The sequence below is a fragment of the Stigmatopora argus genome, chromosome 3 (assembly GCF_051989625.1).
Source record: "Stigmatopora argus isolate UIUO_Sarg chromosome 3, RoL_Sarg_1.0, whole genome shotgun sequence".
In the NCBI taxonomy this organism is placed as follows: Eukaryota; Metazoa; Chordata; class Actinopteri; order Syngnathiformes; family Syngnathidae; genus Stigmatopora; species Stigmatopora argus.
Genome location: NC_135389.1, coordinates 23,893,080 through 23,914,375, shown reverse-complemented (window position 1 = coordinate 23,914,375; position 21,296 = coordinate 23,893,080). Strand labels below are relative to the sequence as shown.

Below are 21,296 nucleotides of genomic sequence, written 5' to 3'. Positions count from 1 at the left end.
AAATTTCGAGATACGAGAAAGCCAGGTGGCCAAGACATGAGAGGCTGTTTATGATTTTAGCGCAATGTCTTTTTTGCCACATCTTTTTCGTGTATAACAGATATCTACGAGCACTGGGCGGACAGTTGCATTTTTTTCACTGTTTTTTTTCCCCGTCACTCAGCGCGAATAGCGGAGCGATCGCTATTACGAGTATATATTACTTCTCGTTGGCAAGTGGTCGTGCGTTGAATCAAAAGAATGTTTTTTTTAATTTACCAGTCAGCTTTGAAATTGACAGACGACACAGGTGTTATGCTTTTTGTAGTATTTATTAGCAAACTGATAAAATAAATAAATAGAAATTGATCAAATGCTCCAATGGTGGCTGGTGCCATCCTGTAACCTAGCAACAGTATTTGGTGAAACACTGCATCATCATCATCATCATCGCAAGAGGAGGCTCAAGACAGAGGTAAGAATCCCAGCAACATGGCCAACAGAAGACACATGTGGAACACAAGTCCAAAAAAATAAAAACATACCTTTCCAAAATTATTTTGAAAAAATACAAACAATTTTACAAAGACCGCCAATGTCCACTTGTTCTTTATTCAGAGCGCTACGATGCGTGAGCACACGGAAGATCCAAGGAAGTGGTGGTGTTGGTGGTGGAGGGTTAGGGTTGGTGGGCATGTCAGGACAACACTAGAAGGCCACAGGCACAACGGGACGCTCGCAAACAAATTCCCCCCATGACCGCCCCGCGCCTTTTTTTTTGCGCTCTTTGGAATAATGGACCGTAGTTGGCTCCGCCCACTCCGTTCCTCGCCCCTTCCAAACCGCCAAAATTGAAAATTCATAAACATGAATGCATCTTTAACTTGTGTAGAAAATTTGCATAAGAAGGCATGCGTTGACGGACTTGGGGGAGGGTAAGGGTGCTCAGAAGTTTACTCCAAATACTGCTCGGTTGTCGCGACCAACGGTCGCCATCGGCGACCTTTGACCCGTCGATGAGCAGGTCGAACTCCTTCCTCCAAAAAATTCTAATCTTAAGGCAGCAAAACACTGAGCGGCCAATGAGGCGAGGGGGGGGCGGACGGGTCCACATGTCACAGTGCAAGTCGAGACCATCCAAGGCACTCGAGGTACCTAATGCGAGGGTGGAGTGGGAAGTCGGCACGCGTCGCGATACGTTTGTCAACTAGCTGACATGAGTCTCGCGGAGGGGGAACTAAACAGGGAACGTGGAGGTGGGAGGTGGCTCCTGTGGGCTCTTATTGTGCGTCCCGTGGTGGGAGAAGTCGGGTCACGTCAGAGAACCAGAAATAACGCACTTGTGCTTTTTTTTGTGTGTGGCTCCACCCCCTTTGGCAGTTGAAGAGAGCGCCTGCAAAGCACTTCTAGATTCCCAAACCAGGAAGACCTGAAGACGCCACCCGAGGAAAATATAGCACATCGTGCAGTTGGCTGCCGACGAATGCCTTAATAAGCGGGGCTACGGTCTTGGGAGCGGGAGGGGGGTCTGTTAGGATGTAGGGTTTTTAGCGTTTGGCTAACACTTCAAACGAGGAAGCCATCGCGCCTGCAGGGCGGAGCTCCGAGGCGCGTCGCACTCCCGCCATCGGGGTTTGAAGCGACGTGGAGTGTAGCCGCAGTTCGGGCCGCCACTCCCGCCCCGTACAGGCACACTCCGGTGTGACGGATCAAGTCTCCTTCCGAGCGTTCCCGTGACAACGTCTATGGCTAACTGGCCACACGTGACCAGGCCGCTACGTACCATCGACACACGCTGACAATACGACGCAAACGAACGACATTTACACAGATTGGCAACTTTTTCTTCTTCTTTTCTTTTCCAAAAAGTGACCCTCGAGGGGGGGGGGCGAGGGTCAGGGGGTCGAGGGTTACTCGGCGGCACCGAGTTCCGGCACGGGACGCCGGGAAGGTTCTGAGGTTTGGTCGGTCGTGTCCGGTTTGTCCAGGGCCGCCGATTCCGGAAGGTCAGCGGTGGGGGTGGAGGAGGGCCGAAGCGGCTCCGGTTCGGGGGGACCGTCGAGGGGAGACGGAGAACCGGGCTCCGGGGAAGCCGGCGCCGTGGGCGAAGCCTCCGGCCGAGGCCCATCCTCCGCATCTCCTTCCCGACGGTCGGGGGCGAGCGCCGGGTCGTCCCCACCACTTTCCGGCGCTCGGTCCCCACCACTTTTCTGGCGCTCGTCCGAGTCGCCGGCTCGGTGGCCGTCCTCGGGCCGGGGCGGTCCCGCACCGTTTTGGGATGCGCCGTCGCTTCCGTCGGGGTCGGGCGGCGTCTGCTTGAAGTTGAAGGCTTGGATGAGGCGGACCAGATGTTTCACCTTGTCCAGCGAGAGCTGCATCTCCTTCTGGCGAGCTAGGATGCCATTTTTGGTCTCCATGCACTTCTGAGAGAGCAAGCAAACCACCGGGACAAGTCAATGGTTAGTTGGGGGGGATTCAGGTACTGAAATGGTTCACTTGGGCTTCATCGCAAACCTAATCAATGACCTACAAGGTATTGTTTCCCAGCAACTCATCAACCCAGAGGCTAACCCTCCAGTTGAACCCTAACCACCAACCCAGGGGTGGGCAAACGGCGCTCAAGGGCCGCTGCGCTAGAGGTGCAGGCAGCTTTTTGTTCCAAGCCATCCAGCACAGACAAAGACAGAGTTGAAGCAACGGGGGTCGTGCTGAAAAACCAAGCACCTGACTGCAATCCACTAATTGTACTTGTAACATACCACATTTGTGGAAAGGTTTCCTCTTTATGCGTCGGAATAAAAACCCGCACTCATTGCGCCGGCAGCGGCCCTTTGTGGAAGGGTTTGCCCACCCATGCCCTAACTACCTGGCCGAGGTAACTCGGCTACAGAGAAGCCCTCCTCCCCAGCGACATTTGTTTCTGTGCCGTTGCGTGGCTTACCGTGATGGAGTTACTGAGCTGCTTGACTCGTTGTTCCAGTTGCTCGCGCTCCAGCCTAAGTTCTGCGCTCCACTTGATGAGCTTCTGCTTCTCTTCTTCTTTCGCTGCGCAAAGCAGCAGGGAGTCGGTGAGCTCGGCGCCGAGCCACCAAATCCGAGGCCACCCTAACCGGCCGCCGCCGCCGCTCACCTTCTTTGTAGGCGATGTAGGAGTGGACGATGGCCAGCGTTCCGGGCCAAGGAATGGCTTCTTCTTTCTTGAGGATCTGCCGGAAAGAACGGCCGAGGGTAGGATAAAGAGTATGAAATTTAAAAAAATGAGAAGAGAAAAAAAAAGAAAGACGACGGCGGTTGCGGTGGCTCGGGCGGGTGGGGGGTGGCGAGCGAGCGAGCGGATGCGTGAGACAATGAACGGGGCGAGCGTGCGGCGTGAACAAACGCTTACAAAGGCCGGAACAGTCCTAAAGCGGGCCGTTACCTGATCTCGGCATTTTGGACAGATCCACATGCCTTTAGGAATGCTTTTCAGGGCCGGTTCCAGGCAGTCCAGGTGATAGACACGAGAACACGTATCGCACATGAGCAACTGGCCGCTGCGTCTGCACACAGTGCAGAAGTCCTCATGGATGTCTCCCTGCGAGGAAGAATCGCAGCAATCAGTCGCCCCGCCCGCCCCCTGCCCAGCGGGCCGGCGACCCGGCTTCAGTCGGAGGGGGGGGGGGCTCGCGGCTACGTGCGTGTGTACGTGCGTGCCATCGTTCGTTCGCTCGTTCGTTCGTTCGGCCCGGAGGCTGTTCACTTTGTAAGACCGGTGACATGCGGGTGAATGATCGACAGACTGGTGAGCCGACGGCGGCCTTACGCCCCCCACCCGCTCTCGGTTACTTACGTCCCCGGGGCCGGGCGGGGGGAGGGGGCGTACGGGGCTGGAGGGGGAGGTCGGGGTAAGGTGGCCCGACTCCGGGACGCCGCCGTATTTGGGTGGGCGACCTGGGTGAAATGAGACAGACGACAAAGACGAAGAAAACAAACGAAAAAAAAAGAAAAAGAAAGATGGAGAGGGGGAAGAACAACAACAGTCTTCGTGACATACCTTGTAAAGGGAGTCGTCGTTGGCTAGCGTGAGGCGGGGGGTCGGGGAGGGGGATCAGAAGCACAGAGAGTGTTAGTGCGCGCGCCGCCGCCGTCGCCGCGCGCGCCGGTTAGGGGGGCTCCAGTCAAAAACCTCCGCTGCCGGCTGCGTAAGCCCACGTCGCAATGGCACCTCCACCAAAAGGCTATCCATGCTACTCTTTTATCCTCCTTATTGAACAGAATGTGACTAGTCCACCTTTAACCTGCCCAACGCCTTCATACTTCTCAATTCCCATTTCGGAGATGGACTCGTGATCTTCCGCACCCTCAGAATATCGGACTCGTGCTCTTCCATAGTATCCCTATTCCCAGATATTCCAATGCCTCCTATTGGCTCCGTTGACGGATTCTCACGTGAGGCTGACGACGAACTGGGGCAAATTTGAACATTCATTCCTCAAATGTCTACCCGCTCGGCGGTCATCCGATGACCGAGCCGATTGGAAGAAAGAGGAAGGCGGGAGCCTCAGACGTGACCGGGAAGCCGCCATCTGCTTGCCTACAATGTCGGCGCAATGCGCATCTTGTCGCTATTTCTCAAATGATGTTAGGAATAGGCCCATTTGCACTGTATACGGAACAGCGAGGAATATCACAAAAAAAAGCATTTCGGTGTCTTTGCTCTTCCGCCAACCAACCGTCACAACGGGGCTTCACGTGGAACGGTGGCCTTCCGAAGGGGCGCCGATGAGGCGGAAGAGGCGTGACCGGGACGACTCTATCCGGCAGGGGTGGCCAACTCCGGTCGGTCCTCGAGAGCCGCAATCCGGGCTGTTTTCCGGATCTCCCTCCGCCAACACACCTGAATCAAATCATCGGGGCCAGTAACAAGCTTCTGGAGAGCTTGCTGATGATTTGATCATTTGATTCAGGTGTGGTAGAGGAGGGAGATATAGAAAACAGAGCGGATAGCGGCTCTCGAGGACTGGCGTTGGCCAACCCTGCGCTATCGCCTTGAATACTACGGTGGAAGGCAAAGAAAGACGTGTCCGTTTCCTGAGCTTGTCTGAAATACCAAACAGTTCCTCATTAAAGGAGAAGCAACAACGTCACATAAAACGTCTCGGGGGCAAGGGAGGGGCCCAATGTTTTGGCAGTGTGACGAGAAGAGCGCTCGACCAGGGGCCAGCCATTGTTTTTTTTCTTGGAGGGTCTTTCCACTACTATGATCTCCCCATTCTCCTTAAAATCAGAATGGTGGCGGCTCCGATGAATAAACGCTGGGAAATAAGGCTCACTGGGTTGTAGCTACGGTGAGGCCACCACGTCCCGAGCGTGCCGCCACCGCGGGACTTTTGGGCAACGGGCCGTGGCCGGACAGCGTGAATAGGGCTCGAAGCGACGCCATCTAAAAACGACCTGCCGGCTTTGAGAAAAACAGATTTGACGGAATACGTCGTCTCGGCCACTCCGCCACGTGCGGATGGATGGATTTTTGATTTTAAAAAGCCACTGGAACGGCGGGCGAGGGCAGCAAAGCGTGTTAATAAGCGTCGCCGACTGGCCGTTACTCTCCGCTCGTTAGTTTTGCCGCGACACACATCAGGTTAGGATCACGCTTTGCCGGTGGCCGGCTATACCGTTGAGCGCGTAGTACCGACCTCTCTTTCGTGTCGCCTGGTGTACGGGGCTGTTCAGGTAACTCACGGCGCTTTTTTTCCTCTGAAACATAAACGGGAAGTTGGGGGAGGACACAATAAGAAAACAACGATGCCCGTACTCGTGGCTTCCGGCGACAGACCGCGCCGCGGCCACCGTGGCCACCGCCTCGAGTCTTCGCGGACTTACCTCGGGTTCAAAGACGGCACCGCTGTACACCGGGTTGGCCGTCGTTCTCCTCTTGCGTTCTTGCCGTTTGCTCTGAATCTCTGGAAACGGCCCGGAACGGTTACAATCGGACGTTCGTCGGCGGTCGGCGTGCCTTTTTTTCCGCCTTTGAGGCCCGGTGGGAAGGATCCGCCAAAGCGGCGTTCGAGCTCACCTTCCAAGTGGTCGTGCGTTACGAGTCCCAATGACACCATGAAAGCCAGTTTCTTGGAGGAAAAAGACACGGGGGCAATCACGGGGGCGAGCGAGAGAGCGAGCGCCGGTGTCGTGACCTACCTCGGGACTCTCCTCCTTCTTGGGCCCGGGAGGCGGAGACGAGGGCAGAGTCGCCGAAGGAGGGAGCGTGGCCTTGTGCTCCGCTCCTCCTGCCGCTTTAACGGTCTGCTGAGAGAGGACGGCGAGGTGAGAGAGTTGGCGGGTGGCCAGCTTGAAATCTCATTCTGCTTGCATTCAATTCGTCACCTTACCTTGGGTTCGGCACCGCCCGTCTGCAGGGGCCGGGCGGGGACGGAGGCGGGGTCGGGCGCCCGGGGAGCGCCTGCGAGCCGGGCGCCGGGGGCGGCGATGACGATGCCCGTCAAAGGGGCGGAGCCAGCCTTGACGCAGGGCTGCCCGTTGACAATGCGGAGCTGGTGAATGGGGGCGGCGGGTGCCAGCGAGGCGGGCGACAGCTTGGCGGTTAACATGACGGGTCTCTGAAGCAGCTGGGGTGCCGCCATCATTGGCGGCGGCGGCGGCGCAGGGGCCGGGGCGATGGCGACGGCGGCGGGCGAGCCGGGCTTCGGCCTGACCTGCCGAGGAAGCACAGCGCGTCACAAACGAGCCTCCGATGCGACTCGCCGTGCTCTCGGAAGGGAGCCGAGCGAGGCCGCGTCGTCCGCGGGCTCTTGAGTTGGCCGGTGCGCGAGTGCCCTCTGGGATTGTATATCATCGGCACACATCACTGCGGCGCTTTGTCATTGGCCCGGGGAAAAAAAGGCTATATCGCGCAAAGTTGGCTCCTTGATAGAGTAGATCTTTGAGCGAAAAAGTTTGAGCACCCCTGTTCTAAATTTCCTAAGCCTAGGTATTATGTGTGAGCGTGAATGGTTGTCTGTCTTCGGGGACAAGTGGCAAATAATTTGGGGTGTGGGCCGGGCGAACCTCGTGAGGGTGAACTCTAGGAAAAAGAAGCAAACAACCATTCCATTCTGACGTCTAACTATGGAGATGTCGAATGTATACCGTACAACAGTGTTTGCCAACCACCGTGAAATACGACATCAATACGGAAATATGATGAACATGCTTAGGGTTAGGAGGTTTGGCTTAAAGAAGGTTGGGAAACACTGCCTTGCCATATCAACCATCATGATAGAGCCACCCCCAGATGACACAAAAGAAAAAGTAACGTTAGACCTGCATCTGAAAGCTTCAGCTGTAATTGCAATTGTGCCATTTCACCGTGCTCGTGTCCGAATTGGCATATTTGGTCCGAGTTCAAAGAGGTGCTGCGCTGTAGGAGAACTGCTTCGCCAATTTGGATTCCAGGTGATTGAGTCTAGTCTACAGAGGGTTGGAAGATTTTCTTGCTTTTGGCTTTGCGGGAGTACACGTGCCTGCCGGCTCGACGGGTGCGGCGGGCGTGACGTGACGTGGCGGTCGCAACGGCTCGCGGTCGCAACGGGCACGTCGGCCCGTGGCCGCGACGGGCACGCCGGCTCGCAGGTGTTACATGTGTTCATGTGTGAATCAGTACGTACGTACCAGCATGGCACCCTTGGACAGGAGTCTGACCGGTTCCAAGCTGTGAGTGTTGAGTTTGCTCGCCACTTGCAGGTTGATCGGGGCGCCGTGCGAGTCGGCTTTGGAGATGGCGGCGGTCACCATGGTGACGGTGGCCGGGCGTTGCGGCAGGACGGGCGCCGCTTTAAGGACCAGGGGTAACGTCTTGGTGGTGAGGAGCGGCGTCACCGTCAGAGTCTGCGGAAAACCACTTCAAGGCTTAGAGCTAACCTTAACCCGCGGTCTCTTGTTATTCGGACAAGACGAGGCTAAAGAGCGCTTCGGAAGCGCGGCAAAGTCCGAGCTAACGGGAGCGCTCGCTTTAACCCGACCGCGAAGGAGGGGGCCCACGTTGCGGTCGTACCTGCTGCAGTCCTCCGGCAATCTGCTGCAGGGCGCAGGGCCTGACCTCACAGCCCGCGGGCGGCGCGTGGACCTGGAGCTGCACTTTGGCTTCGGGTTCTTGCTTGACCAGCAGTTCTTTCCTCAGCTGCTCCACCACCTTTTTCTAGACAAGCGGGACAGCCGCGAGTCGGCCAGGGCGCGCCATTTCCCCCTTTCCGACCCATCCTAGCCATTGGCGCGCGAGCTTTCACGACGCCACGCCGAGAGTCGCGGCCCGAGGAAGGCTCGGCCGATCGAAAGCTTTCTCCGCGTGGGATTTTTAAATCAAAGGCCATGCGCGTACCTGCTTCTCGCTCAAGGCGGTGATCTTGGCTTGAAGCTCGTGCAGTTGCTTCTTCAGATCGGCATTCTGAACCAAAGAGTGGGTTGGCGCAGTTAGCGAGCGACAGACGCATGCGAGCTGGCCGGCTCGGCTTCTTGCCAGCGCACTTACCTGCGGGTCCTGCTTCATTTGGGCCACCAGTTTCTGTGAAGGGGACAACAAGAGCAAGAGATAACACTTGCAGCTCGCTGGTGAGCGACAACTCAAGCACTCGGGAAGATAAGGTTAGGTTCAGCCCTGGTTTTAGCAGCCAAAGAGTGGCTTTAGACAAGGCCACGTTCACTAATGGATGTGATTTGCTCTCGCCAGAAGGCCAAATGTGTAAGCACAAAAGTGCAAAGTGAAAATATCAAACCTGGTGGATTTGAATCTCCACCTTCAGGGCCTCCTGCAGGGTCTGCAGTTCCATCATGGATGCCGTCAGTCTCGCAGCTGAAGGATCAGCCTGTCGCAAAGCAGAAGTGGAGGGTTTGAAGGTGCCGATGGACCGGCGGCGCCTCCGTACCTGAACCCCGTCTCCGCTGGGAAAAGCATCCAACTGAAGCATGAACGTGCCGCTGCGAGCGAGAAGAGAAGACGAGCAGAGGTTTTGAGTGGAGAGCCTAGAGCGCTGCTCACGACGGCGGTCCTCGAGGGCCCCTATCGTCCAGGCTACTCGAGGGCCGGAAGAGAGCCCGGACCATAGGCTCTTTTCCGTGTCTCGCCCTCGAATCGAGCCACGGACTCGTCGGCAAGCTGTCCCCGAGCCCGATAACGAGCCCGATGCCTCGATTCTGGTGCGTAGGAGGAGGGTCGGCGACGTGGGAAAAAAAGAGACTGGCTGGACAGGTGCCCTGGAGGACCACGGCCGGTGATCCCCGCTCTGAAGCGGCCCGAGCCGTCCGAATTAACTGTGGCTGGCTGCCAATATACAGGTGGAGAGGAAAAGAGTTGCCCGGGGAAGACTCAATTCTTTTGGAAACGTTCAGATGCCAACCCGTCCTCTCCTCTCAGACACATAGGGGATAGTCGAAAACATGCCTGTGAACTGGGCAAATATTTGGAATGCTTAGGAGTGACCTAACATTGACAGGGTTCAGGGTTAGGATTAACCCTAACCTTCCTCCTCACAGTCCAAACTGGATGTGATGCTCTGTAACGGGCAGGGGGGGGGAAAGGAGATTTCTGAGGGTTTCTGCTACGCGAGCCATCGGACCGCGGCTGCCCTGGCGAACCAGGCTAATTTGATAAATCTAGACAGAGGTCGCAGTATCCGACACGGGATGGCGGAGTCCAAACGTGACCGAAGCCATCGACGGCGCGCCAGCCACCGTACCGACTTGGGCAGAGACGCGGCCGGGCCAACTGCGAGAGAGACGAGCGTAAGAAAGAAACGTTTTAGACCTGGACGGCAGGGGCGATCGCTCGGAACAAACTATCACCGAGGTGGAAGGGTTGGCATTTCGCAGTTTCTAAAACTTGCTGAAATAGTCTAACTCTGAGCGTGCGTCAATTCGCTGCGTTCCAAACAAACATAGGCTCTTGCTAGAAAAAGTCGGGGAAGAAATGGGAACTCACCGCTTGGCTAGGGACTGGACTCTGCCCGTGGGTGCTGCCCTGTAACACAAAGGCACGCCACAGTGATTCATCACCAATATCTCCTGATCTAAGCATAACTTCTAAATTGTGTTCATCGGTATGGGGGGGTGCTTTTTGGCCACTCCACACATACATTTTTAAAAAAATAAGTGTTAGTTTTGGGAACCTCCTGAACCACTTTCAACTTGAGCAGATTTCCGGCAAGGCCAAGAGCGGTTTGTAAGCACTCAATGTGGCCCAACAGAGCAGAACCACATACGGAAGGGTCAAGCTGCCTAAAAAAGGACTTTCACAACGGGAAGGGCAAGCTAACTAGACTTGAGTAACTTTCAGGTCAATCAAGCTGCCCAAGTTGAAAGTGGCACACATCTTGTCCAGTGTCAGCAGGCGAGGACCCCCCCTCACCCCTCACCCACACACACCAACTCTGAATTGGAGTTATTGTCAAGTGTGGGACGGAGAACACGGACCTTTCACTTTTAAGGCTTAAAACACACACACATGCGCATGTACATATTATATGGAGACGTACATTAGACTTTTTAAAGAGGCGTCCGTTGAAGGCCGGCTGGGCGGCCGCTCACAGATGCTCCACTCTGAACCCTGAAACCCCCAGTCGATGTGACACGTCGGCCCTAAAGACGCCAAAAATTCACGGGTGCCATGTAGCGAAGATGGGAGAACAAGTGGATAAGGGTTAGCTCAATCGCTAACTCGCTAGCTCGCTAGTTGACGATGCTAGTAGCGCCCCGTTAGCCTGGCAAGCTAACACGGTTGCCTGGCTGGCTAGCTGCCCCAAAAGATGAACGAGACTCGGTCGAGTGAGAGAGAGTGAGAGAGAGAAAGAGAGAGAGAGAGAAGGCCAGCCCAGGCAAGGCGATCGAGTCGAGCTCGGGGCCCGCGAGAAGAAGACGGAGCGCCCGAAGATTGAAGAACGAGTTGGCTAGCTGGCTCGCTAGCGTCCGCTGTTTCGCTCCGCTCTTCCCTCGCTGGTCGGAGCGCTACCGAGGATGCTAGCGGGCTAAGCGCCGTCTTCGTCTGCTAAACTTGTGTCGGCCTGGCGCTCGTGTCCTCCGCAGTTAAGTCCGAACAAGAAAACGGCGGGCGCATAGGAGCGGTCGTCAATTCCCGACGGGGCCGCACGCGGAGCGCCGCGGCGACGGACGGGAGGAGGACGCGAAGCGCGTCAACTCGGGGCGAGCGAGCGAGGACGACATTAAAGTTAGCAAATGAAAAAAAAAAAAGCCGGCCGACCGACCAACCGACCGACCGACCACGGACGTGCACTTACTCAGCAGCAGTGTTCCTCCAGATTAATGCGATATGTAGCTCCGAAAAGCCGATCCGAGACGGAACACTAGCCAACAAAGAGTCCCACTCGCTCGCTCGCTCCTTTCCCGTCGCCCTGACTTTCTTTTCCAATTTTGGACGAATTGGTGCGAAAAGAGGCAATCTGAAGCTACAAAACAAGAACTCTTGTTCAATCTCATTCAGTTCGGCCTGCGCACAGCATAGATTCATCCGCCGCGGAGCGAGGCGAAGCCCACATAAAACTGCTCATCCCCCGCCACAATTCCGTCCCGGACACCGGCGAGCCGTCCGGTACCGCTCGCGCGGGTTGCCCAGTTGCTCTCGCGACGTCGCTTGGGCCCTCCGTCCCGCTAAACAGCTTCTCGCCCGACCGGACTACTTGTCGTGTCGATGCGGCGAATTTATTTCACTTTGCCTAAGGAACGGCGGTGCTGCGACTTCCATTGCCTAGGGAAAGGACCCGGATGTCAACTCGGTGAAAGTCGTGCGACTCCGAGAAATTTCGCGTCCGTAATCAGCCATCCCGCCCCTTCCTCTTCCCCAAACTTGCTTTGGTATTTGTTGTCCTATGATCCGCGCGTCATTTGTCTCGCTTGCCACAATCAAGGTTATGGAAGACCTCCAAATCCGTGCCAACGCCACGCCTCTTTTGCTGGGACGGCCACGGTGACCGTTAAAGGGAAAATTCACGTCGTTTGTCAGGAGTGGATGAGTACTTTTACGCTAACTTACCCAAACCCGCCCACGCCAAAAAAGACACCATCATTATAAGCCTCCACTGACTGACTTTTCTGCGTATGGCCTCCAGGTGTCACCGCCGCGAAACAGTCTGCCCTGGCAATTCGGTGTTTTATTTGATCCTTTGACAGAAGTCTGCTCTAAAAAAATAAAATAATCGAGAAATGAAAGATGACAGTAAATAACCGGAAATTCTGTGCCATTCGAGTAGTAAAACAGGCTTAGCTCAACTAACACTCGCTACATGTGCGGCAACTCAATTTGGTTCCGGCCTTCAGTAGCTCACACTTTCCTTTCGGAAGGATTGCCCAGGGTTAGGCACATTTTCTTGTCAGAAAATGCTGTGGAACGAGCGCCTAACAGGGAGCGGGCCACGCTGTTGTACTGCACCAACCGGGAGGTTTTCTCGTGCGATTTCAGGAAGCATCTTAAATGGATTCGATCTTCCTACATTTGTTGTCTCTTCTCTGAGGACGCTCGGTCAAAAATGGCTGCTCGGGGAGGCATTTTTGTCACGAGAGTGGCCCGCCAAAACAGTTTGTCACCAAGCAGTGGAACAAGACTCACTCACGTTTCCCTCCCCGGAAAAGATGCTTCGACACCTTACGCTCACTTTTCACGTTCCTGGTCAGCCCAAATGCATTCATTTCGACATCACGAGTCCACGGACGCCGTATCATTCGGTTCATTCTGTCGCGCTGAGAAAACAATCGAGAAGGCGAGGACAAAAACGCGGGAGCGGCAGTTGGAGTCTCCACGTTCTTTAATAAGATCACATCTAAAAGTCAAGCAAAGAGAGGGGGTGGGGGGCATCCAAAGCACAGCCAGCGGCGGGCAAAGGCGCTGGGCCCAGCTAGCCCCAAACGCCCCCTCCCCCCCTCGGAAATCGCCAGTAGCGCGCGCACACGTGAGAGGGAACGTATAGGCGACGGGAAACATTTCAAGTTTGATTTGGAAGGAGTCAGAGGCCATCCTTGTCTCTCCAACAACCACCGAGAGCGGCCGGTGTTGTTGCCGGCGGCGGGAATGTGGAGAAACGGCCGCTTTCCCGTCGGTCCGGTGAACCGGGCCGGCGGAGCGCCACCTGCCGCCGACCTTTCGCGGTCCCGCGGTACAAACCCGCAAGTGCCGCACCAGGGGTAAAACTCCCGCTCACTACCTTCCGTACGGGTCGCCGCGAAAACCGTCGCCAGGGGCGGGAAAGGGGGGTCCCGGTGGCGGGGAGGCCCCTTCTCTCCTCCCCGCGTGGAAAGCGCGGTCGGGAGCCGGCGGCTCGGGCCCCCCGGGGACCCTCCCGGCGCCGGAGCTCCTGGCGCCCGTCTGCGAGCCGCGGTGGATGCGGTGGCTGACCACGATGTTGTTGCCGAAGCCCCCCATGGACGCCGTGGTGGTGCTCTGTTCGCGCTGCACCACCGCCGTCATGCCGCCCTCGGCAATCAGACGGCGGATTCGAGCTAGGGCGTCTTCGCCCGAGGCGGCCCCGTCCGGAAGCTCGCCTGGAGACGCGGGAACAACGCCCGTCAATCGGGCCCTCTGCGACGCCGGGCCGAGGGCGAGATCGCCCGCCCGCCCGTCACAAATGAGCGGTTAGTCTACGGCCATTCGAGCACCGTAGCGCAATGGTCTGGAAAATTCCAATGGGACGCTTTTACGGTTATTCGGGAGACGGGCACGTTACCTGGGTCGCCGGAGACCTCGGCCGAAGCTCGACCGTGGAGGCCGGCCAGGCCGGCCAGACCGGCCGCGTCCCGAGACCGTAGAGGGTCGTCGATCGCCGGCAGAGGGGACGCTGACAGAAAGGGGGGAAAAAAAAAAAAAAGAGTCAGCCGACAGGTGGAAACGCAGGGCCCTCCCCTCGAGTGTCAGGTACCAGGAGGCGGGCGGGAGGCGCCGGCCTGGGAAATCTCCGTTTGCGTCTCGGCGTTCTGCAGCCGGACGGCGGGAGTCTGCGTGCCTTGCGTCGTGACGGAAGGGGCCGGATTTCTGGGCCGCAGGCCGATGGCGTTCATCAAGCCCATGTCCCGGTCCAACCTCCATCCCGTGCGACCGGGCCTGGATGCCAACACGCGCCGTTAGAGTCGGGGGGTCAAGATGCCTTTTCACTCATACTCACCCAGGTCGATCGGAAGCCCGGGCCCGGCCTCCGTTGTTGACAGAAAACAAAGGCTCGGCACCGCACTCGGCTGGACTTTCGCCGTCGCCGCGATAGAAGCTGAAAAATCAAGGAGTGTCAATTGAAGGTTCTTTGGCAACGCAGCCTTTTTACTTGGATACATTCTTTTTGAATGCCAAAAAGAATCATGGAGCAGAGAAAGACCAAAAGGAAAAATGCCACTCTTTCTGGGGAAGTAGCCATTTGATTGATAGCGCTCCCATCCTATCAAATAGCAACATTCTAGATCAAGGGTGTCAAACTTGGGTTGGTTCACGGGCCGCATTAATGTCAACTCGATTTCATGTGGGCCAGACCATTTTAGATATAATATTTCATTATTTTTTATTGAAAATCGAATTAAAAGTACTGGATCAAAAGCCCTAAATATTCAGTTTTTTTTAAAACAATGTATATTTGATATTTTTTTTGGGAGTAAGGGAAAACGTCGTTTTTCATTTCAAAAGTAAACACTTTTTTTTAAATTAAGTTCAATATTAAAGTGTAAAACAGAAAATATTTTTATATATTTAGATTTTACAAAATGCTATTTGGATTAAAAACATTTTAAAATATTGGATTAAAAATTGCAATTCTTGATTTAAAAAGGGGAAAATCAGGAAATATAATGTTCATCTATGATCTTCACTTGAATTGGATTCTAAAACGGAAAGTCGGCACTCGTGATTTACTTTCCAGGGGCCGGCCGCACAAAATGATGCGGCGGGCCAGATTTCCCCCCCCGGACCGCCACTTTGACACGGTGTCCTAGATGATTAGCCGCGATCGCATGCACCTGCATTCCATTCCAGTCTGCGTGGGTAGGACACACGCACAATGTGCTCCGCCGCAAAAATGTGGGCATTTTCGTGTTTTCCTCGACTTTTAGCCACACGTGACGGCGGCGCTCCTTTCGTGGGACGGCGGGCGAGGCGCGAAGCCCTTAAATGGGTGGGGAACCGCAGACTCACACGGGGCGACAGATGACCAGATCCCCCTTGTTGGTCCCGTAGGCCAGACCCATCCCCGGATCGGGAAGCCAGCGAGCCGAGTTGATGCTGACGTGGCGGCGCTGGTCCGGCGCCATGGGGTACACCACGTTGAACACCATCTGCCGAAGCAAAGCGGAAAGCTGCGGAAAGCCGCGAGGAGCGCGAGCGCCGGCCACCGGCGACTCACCCTGATGGAGGTCTCCCCTCCGTGAGGATGCTGCAGCCGGAAGACTTGCGCCACCATGTGGTCGGTGGTGGGATGCAGCAGGATCCTGCGAGAAGCCAGGCCCACCATCACGTAGCAGCCCAGCGGCGACAAGCTGACGGAAATGGCGTTGGGACCTGGACGGGCGCGGGGGGGAACGTCGGGTCAGAGGGCGGACGGGCGTTCGGACGGACGGACGGACAGACGGCGGCTACCGAATCTTTTGGTGTAGAGTGTCTCGCCCAGGTTGTGGGCAGCCAGCGAGTAGATGGCCAGGATGCCCTCGTCGGGGAAACCGCGCTGACTGCTGGGGACGAAGACGGCCAGCAGCTGCCCGTCGGCCGAAATGTCGCAGCTGGCATCGTTGTAGATCTTGCAGTTGGGCACCAGCACGTTGACGGAAGCTGCGCCGACCACGGAGAGCTTCCGTCAAGAGACGCGCGCTCGCCGGCCGCCGCCGTCGCCGCCACGGGTCATCGGATTACCGTTGCTGATCTCGGGCAGGTCGAACTTGGTGAAGTCCCACCACTGCAGACGGTACGTGGTGTTGGCAATGTTGCTGGCCACCGCCGACTGGCCGTCACCGATGGACGCGCCTGCGAGACGGGGGGTGTCGTCAAGTGATGGCAGGGGGCGGCGGCCCGCCGAGACCCCCCGTTAGGCCGCACTCTTACCGGCCAGCACCCTGTTGACCGACGAGTGCGTGGCCAAGCCCGGCTGGCCTCTCTCGTGGTGGAAGATTCCGGCGTACGGCAGGTACTCGGGGAGATGAAAGCGCCTGCGTGGGTGGGCGAGGGAAGGACATCAGACATCGGTGGGAGCCCGCTTAAGGCGGAAGAAACGCTTTCAATAGCGGTGGGAAAACATTGACAACGTGTACATGGCATTGAATTTGTTTGAATTTTGTTCATTGGAAACGGGGACGCGACAGGTCGGCTAGTCTCGAACTATTTGATTGACGCGACGCGTAGGGTGTAGAATAGAAACCTATCCATTTTTTTTTCTTAGCCGCAACACCGATAAAGGCACGAGCAGACAGCTGGACTAACCCGCTAAAGCGAGCGCGGTCGGCGCACGTTTGGGCCCAAAACCCAAGCGAAAGCGACAAGCTCACCTGGGCACGAAGCGACCCAACGACGGCGCCGTCATCCTGGCGTTTCGGGGCGCCCTGTGCCGCGCTCGCTCGCCGTTATCGCTGGAGAGAGAGCGGGGTGCGGTTAGCCACCCCGGCGCGGGTCGGGCCCAATCGAGAAAGAGAAAAGGGACTCACTCCAGCTCGTCAAAGTCCACGTCGGCGCCGTCCGCCGAGGCCCCGGGGCCGCCCGGCGGACCGTCGGAGGACGAAGACGTGGGCCGCAGGCGGTTCTGCTGGTAGCGGGGAGAGCGCTGACGGATGCTGTCTCGCCGGGACAAGTACTGGATCATCCTCTGGGCGTAGTAGGCCGCGGGGGACAGCCTGGGGAGGGAACCGACGCGTCGGCATTTTTGACCGGCGCCACTTCGGGACGGAGGAGGCGCTCGGCTTACCTGGCCGGATCGGGGTAAATGGGGTGCTCCCGGGATCCCGTCGTGTCGTAACGAGACAACGACATGAGAGAGGATTCCAGAAGTCTCCTGAGGGAGGCGCAAAAGAACACAGGAGTGAAGGGGGGTGGCTGCGGGGAGGGGGGCGGAGACCCTCGGCTTGCCCGCTACCTTCTGAGGTAGTCCTCGTCCACGGGTGCGGGGTCCACAGGCATTTCCTGGTCTAAGGCCTCGGGGGTCCGGGCCGTGGCGGCCTGTCGGTACACCCTTTCCCACTGGGCCGTGTCCCGGTTGTACACCAGGCCCACCGCCTGCTCGGTGGTCCGGGAGGCCGGCAAAGCCGGAGGGAAGGTGGGAGCCGGCCGTCGCTCGGGCTCCGGGGACCCCCCGGCGCTCGGGAGCGGGGCGTCGGCCGAGGATGTCTGCCCGCTGCGCTCCCAGCGCTGAGAGTCGTGATTGAAGGTCAGCAGGTTGTGACAGGCCCGACAGCGGTTCAGGTGTCCGCGGGCGGCCCCGGACGGGGAGGCCGGCTCGGGCGGGAGGGGAGGCGGAGGGGGCCCGGCTCGGTAGCGGAGCGCGGCGGGAGACGAGGCGGCGGGAGGCGAGGCGGAGGGTCCGGCCACCTCGGGGCTCACGTTATTGTTGGACGGCTCGCCGCCGGGCGAGGGCTCCGCCTCCTGCGTGCGCTCCAGCTCCAGGAAGTAGCGGCTGAGGTTGCACTGTAAGACGTTCCGGAAGGAGGCGGGGCTCCCACGGGAGCCGTCCCATAAAGGGTGGTGCCCGCTGCTGGTATTGGCACCGTCCCCCCGCTGGGGGAAGCCCCGCCCGTCGCTGGCCGAGGTGTAGACGGGCGAATGCGAAGAGCCCTCCTGCTGACGCAACACCGCCAGGAGGCCGAGCGAGGACGACGACGAGGTCCGGGGAGGCGGCACGTCGGACCCCGCGCCCGGCGGGCCGCCGGCCCAGTCGGCGCCGGGGGCCGGCTCCGCGCCGCCGTAGTAGAGCGAGGTGAAGGCCGAGGGGCGGGGCTCCGCGCGGGCCGCGGCGGCGGGGGGGACTTCCGGCGGCGGAGACGCTTGTCCTCGGCCGACCGAGCATTGCGCGCAGGCGCACGCCATGCCCAGGAAGCGGGTGCAGCCCAGGAAGGGCAGCCCCCGCTCGCCCCCGGCCGGGCGGCCCGGCGCGGCCGCCGGCGATTCCGCCGCCTCGGCGGCCAGGGGCCGCGAGGCGTGCTCGCTGGCACTCTGCGAGCCACCCGAGCGCGACGACAGGATGTGCAGGAAGTTGTGCAGTATGGGCGTGCGGCGGACGGGTTGAGGCAAGAAGGAACGCTGGCGGAAGTGCGGCTGAGGCAGCTCCACGCTGTCCATGGGCACCTCGCCCTCGTCGTCATTCTGAAAAGGGACACGGGCACGGGTGGGCCGGCGGTCCCCGGATGGTCGGTCGGTCGGGAGCTCACCTGTTGATTGGACGAAGGGTTGACGATGGCCGTCAGCAGGTTGTGACCCAGCGGGTCGAAGCGCACCAACCTGAGGTAGAGCAACCCTTAGTCAGTGGACGCTGCTACGCTTCCAGTCATGCATTTGATCCCCAAGTGGCAACCGTTAACTGGAATCTCAGCTTCTCTCGCACTTGACCCAGATGCATCGCTACAGTTAGTCTAGCTTTAACTGTCAACCCCCCAATTGGAATAAAGCAGTCCAACATTACCTTAACCATATACAAGGGATATTGGTACAGCTGTGGATGAGTTTCAACCACGAGGAAAAGACTAACCCTTTTTGCAAATCAGTTCAACCCAAAAAAGGTAGCAAGCCAGCAATGATTTTGAAATCATCTATTTTGTACTAATCAACCCTGGACTCACCGCACGCGCTCGGCGTCGCTGGCCGTCTTGACGGCGGCGAAGGGCTCCGGCCGGCTCCAGTCCCAAAAATGCAGCTCGTTGCCGGTGGCGATGAGCAGCAGCTGCGCCGTCGGGTGGAAGGCCAGCGAGGCCACCGCCACGTTGCCGTCCGTGAACCAGCTCTCGCTGCCGCCCTGAAAGCGGGGGTGGGCGCGGGTGTCAGACATGGGCCGGCTCCACCCGACGACCCCCCCCCCCCCCCCCCCCCCCCCCAAAAAGAAAACAAGACCACTCACGTGCAAGTCCCAGATGCGAACTTCGCCATCAAGGCACCCGGAGGCCACCAGGCCGGGGATGGTGGGGTGAAAAGTCACGCACCAGGGGGTCCGACGGTGGCCCACCAGGGAATGGAGGCACTTTCCGGTCTTGACTTCGGTAATGTAAATGTTGTGGTTGACGTGCGTGGACGCCATCAGGGCCCTTGAAGAACGCGGAGAGACGGCGTCAGCACGCTCGCTCGCCCTTTGCTCGAGTCGTGTCCCGTTCGCGGCACCGCGAGAACCAGCGCAAACTTCAAAGATGTGCACAGATGGCTTTGCGTTTGTAATAATATAATCATAAATTAAAATATATATATATAATAATTGTTCGTAAGCAAGCTCGCCTAATATTTCGGGGCCGTGGTCACGCCTCGCATTTAAAAAGAGGCACTAGGTAAAAGCAGCTAGAAATAGAGGCTCACCGGTCGGGGCTGAAGGCCAACAGGAAGGTGGACCTGGGGCTGTCGGGCAGCTCCACTTTCTGCGGCGGGGGGGGGGGGGGGGCAAAGCAAACGGACGGTCGGTCGGTCGGCGCCGGGCTAGAGAGGACGCAAAGGAGTGGCTCGGCTGGGCGCGGCGCTCACCTGACTCTGCCACTTCATCCAGCGCACCTTCTCCTCCACCAGCAAGTGCAGCAGCCGCTGCGAGCCGCACGTCTGCCAGCCGCGCTCGCGTCGCCACAGCAGGCGCACCGAGTTCCTGGAAACGGACGCCATGGCGCCGGCGGGGAGCGTCTAGGACGGTCCAATCTCAGGCTTGGGGCCACACGGAGCCATGCGAAAAAGAACCATCGGTTGCTTTTCCAAAACAAAATGGTATCGCGGATCGAAATCTCATGATGTTATTTGATAGCAACTGCCTTGTCCTCCGGCATCGGTTATTTGTTAGCAATTGCCCTACCATATGGCTTTGGTTATTTCCGAGTACCTAATTGTCGATACCGAGGACGTCATTTTATCACTGTATCGGGTCTTCTTCCGACAGCAATATCGGTGCGACACTCATTTCGGCGCACTTGGCCCCCCCAATTTGTGTCCATTCAAGGACTGTCAGGCAATTTTTCATTGGCTTGTTTGGCAGAGCTTGAAAACTGGCGTCGTTCATTTTAGCAGGGCACCAGTATTGTGCTGGGGCCCTAGTAACCCCGTGCCTGTGGGTTGGCTAGCTGTCTGTCTGCCTGTCTGTCTGTCTGGGATGATGGACAAAGCCGAATATTCTCAACAATGTTTATTTGGAGCAGCTTTGACTCCACTTCGCTTACATCTGAACTATGTAGCGTCAACGGCATTAGGTGAATGTTGAGTCAGTCATACGTCTAGCCTTAGATGAGGACCGCTTCACCACTCTACCATCAATACATTCAAGAGATCTTTAAATAGTGGCTGTCGAGTCTCTCGGTGGCCCTCTTTTCAAGCAGCAACACAGACAAGCAAGCTCGCCGCACTTTCAACGTGTTGCATAAAAATATATATATTTAAATTATAATAACAACAACAAAAACAACCCTCAAGAGGCGTTTGGGATGCAGTTCAAGTTTGGAAAGAGGGGAGGCCTACCTTTCTTCATGATAGCCAGTCGCTGCTAACGTTAGCCACTGAGCTGACTGAGGCCGAAAAGAGAAAGGCGTCCGTCGGGAGCAAAAGTCGACCTCGATCGCTGTTGGCTCTCGCCGAAGCTCACGCCGACGGAAAAAGTCAGACTTTGAAGGGAGGGATGAGCGATCTTTTCGGGGACATTTGTCGTTTTCTTGCTTGACTTGGCACCTTACGCCAAACGGCTCTTTCCTAGCTAGCTAGTTAGCTGGCTGGCTGGCTGGCTGGCTTGCTGCTGCTGCTGCTGCTGCTGCTGGCGGGCGGGCGGACGGGCGGCTAACGCCACGCAGGCAGAGCAACAGAGTACCGACCGATCGATCGATTCTACTCGCCGAAAGCCCCGCTGCTGTTCATTTATTCCCACGAGCGCCGGCCGGCCGAGCGGCCGCCAGATCCTCCGCCCGACCGTGGCCTCCCCTTTCGCTCGATATCGCGCCCAAAGGGGCGATAAGATGACGGCTGATTTAGGCCAAGGAGAGGGGCGGTTGACTCGCTAGGCAGAAACGTACGACGGCGTCATTTCGACGTCAATCCTTTCCGACGTCCACATTGGCGCGCCACAGCTCGGAGACGGTCGAAAAATGGCGCTGTAGTGGTCGCTGTTTGTGCACGGCCTCCCGTCTCTCGAGGTCGAGCACATTTATCCGTTCGGATGAGCCCATTTGCT

The 21,296-nt window shown here is 57.6% G+C and overlaps 2 protein-coding genes across 15 annotated transcripts; both read right to left on the bottom strand.

Moving 5' to 3' along the window:
- Positions 1–292: 292 nt before the first annotated feature.
- phf21ab (PHD finger protein 21Ab) lies at positions 293–11,849 on the bottom strand. 14 transcript variants are annotated; one of them, XM_077595776.1, is made up of 18 exons: positions 11,241–11,844; positions 9,929–9,967; positions 8,877–8,928; positions 8,727–8,816; positions 8,483–8,515; positions 8,333–8,398; positions 8,009–8,152; positions 7,627–7,842; positions 6,348–6,671; positions 6,157–6,261; positions 6,035–6,086; positions 5,842–5,921; positions 5,655–5,715; positions 3,809–3,909; positions 3,398–3,553; positions 3,110–3,185; positions 2,921–3,024; positions 293–2,402 (listed from the first exon to the last, which is right to left on the bottom strand). In XM_077595776.1, exons 1-18 carry the CDS (start codon positions 11,468–11,470, stop codon positions 1,890–1,892), a joined length of 2,442 nt encoding a protein of 813 aa, XP_077451902.1. In that variant the 5' UTR covers positions 11,471–11,844; the 3' UTR covers positions 293–1,889. The 14 variants fall into 14 exon arrangements, with proteins under 14 accessions (XP_077451902.1, XP_077451892.1, XP_077451897.1 ...); XM_077595766.1 differs by having other exon boundaries at positions 3,398–4,035; positions 6,157–6,264; positions 8,333–8,515; positions 11,241–11,408; positions 11,497–11,849; XM_077595771.1 differs by having other exon boundaries at positions 3,809–4,035; positions 6,157–6,264; positions 8,333–8,515; positions 11,241–11,848.
- Positions 11,850–13,007: 1,158 nt separating this feature from the next.
- On the bottom strand, positions 13,008–21,247 carry ambra1b (autophagy/beclin-1 regulator 1b). The gene is made up of 19 exons (XM_077595763.1): positions 20,594–21,247; positions 19,622–19,792; positions 19,460–19,518; positions 19,014–19,197; positions 18,739–18,911; positions 18,331–18,400; positions 17,043–18,265; positions 16,875–16,961; positions 16,618–16,803; positions 16,462–16,542; positions 16,022–16,125; positions 15,833–15,943; positions 15,563–15,751; positions 15,330–15,484; positions 15,122–15,261; positions 14,112–14,210; positions 13,869–14,050; positions 13,677–13,787; positions 13,008–13,494 (listed from the first exon to the last, which is right to left on the bottom strand). Exons 2-19 carry the CDS (start codon positions 19,751–19,753, stop codon positions 13,154–13,156), a joined length of 3,627 nt encoding a protein of 1,208 aa, XP_077451889.1. The 5' UTR covers positions 19,754–19,792; positions 20,594–21,247; the 3' UTR covers positions 13,008–13,153.
- Positions 21,248–21,296: the final 49 nt, after the last annotated feature.

Bases quoted from the DNA above. Each gene is read 5' to 3' on its own strand.
- ambra1b (XM_077595763.1), bottom strand. From the start codon at position 19,753: ATGGCGTCCGTTTCCAGGAACTCGGTGCGCCTGCTGTGGCGACGCGAG. The intron at 16,962-17,042 runs GTAGCGGGCAAG...CGCCTCCCTCAG, and splicing joins GACGAGGACTACCTCAGAAG to GAGACTTCTGGAATCCTCTC. The intron at 16,126-16,461 runs GTGAGCTTGTCG...CCACCCACGCAG, and splicing joins TTGGGTCGCTTCGTGCCCAG to GCGCTTTCATCTCCCCGAGT.
- phf21ab (XM_077595764.1), bottom strand. From the start codon at position 11,470: ATGAATCTATGCTGTGCGCAGGCCGAACTGAATGAGATTGAACAAGAG. The intron at 4,036-5,654 runs GTCGGTACTACG...GCCTCACGCTAG, and splicing joins CCAGGCGACACGAAAGAGAG to CCAACGACGACTCCCTTTAC. The intron at 3,186-3,397 runs GTAACGGCCCGC...TCTTTCCGGCAG, and splicing joins GTCCAAAATGCCGAGATCAG to ATCCTCAAGAAAGAAGAAGC.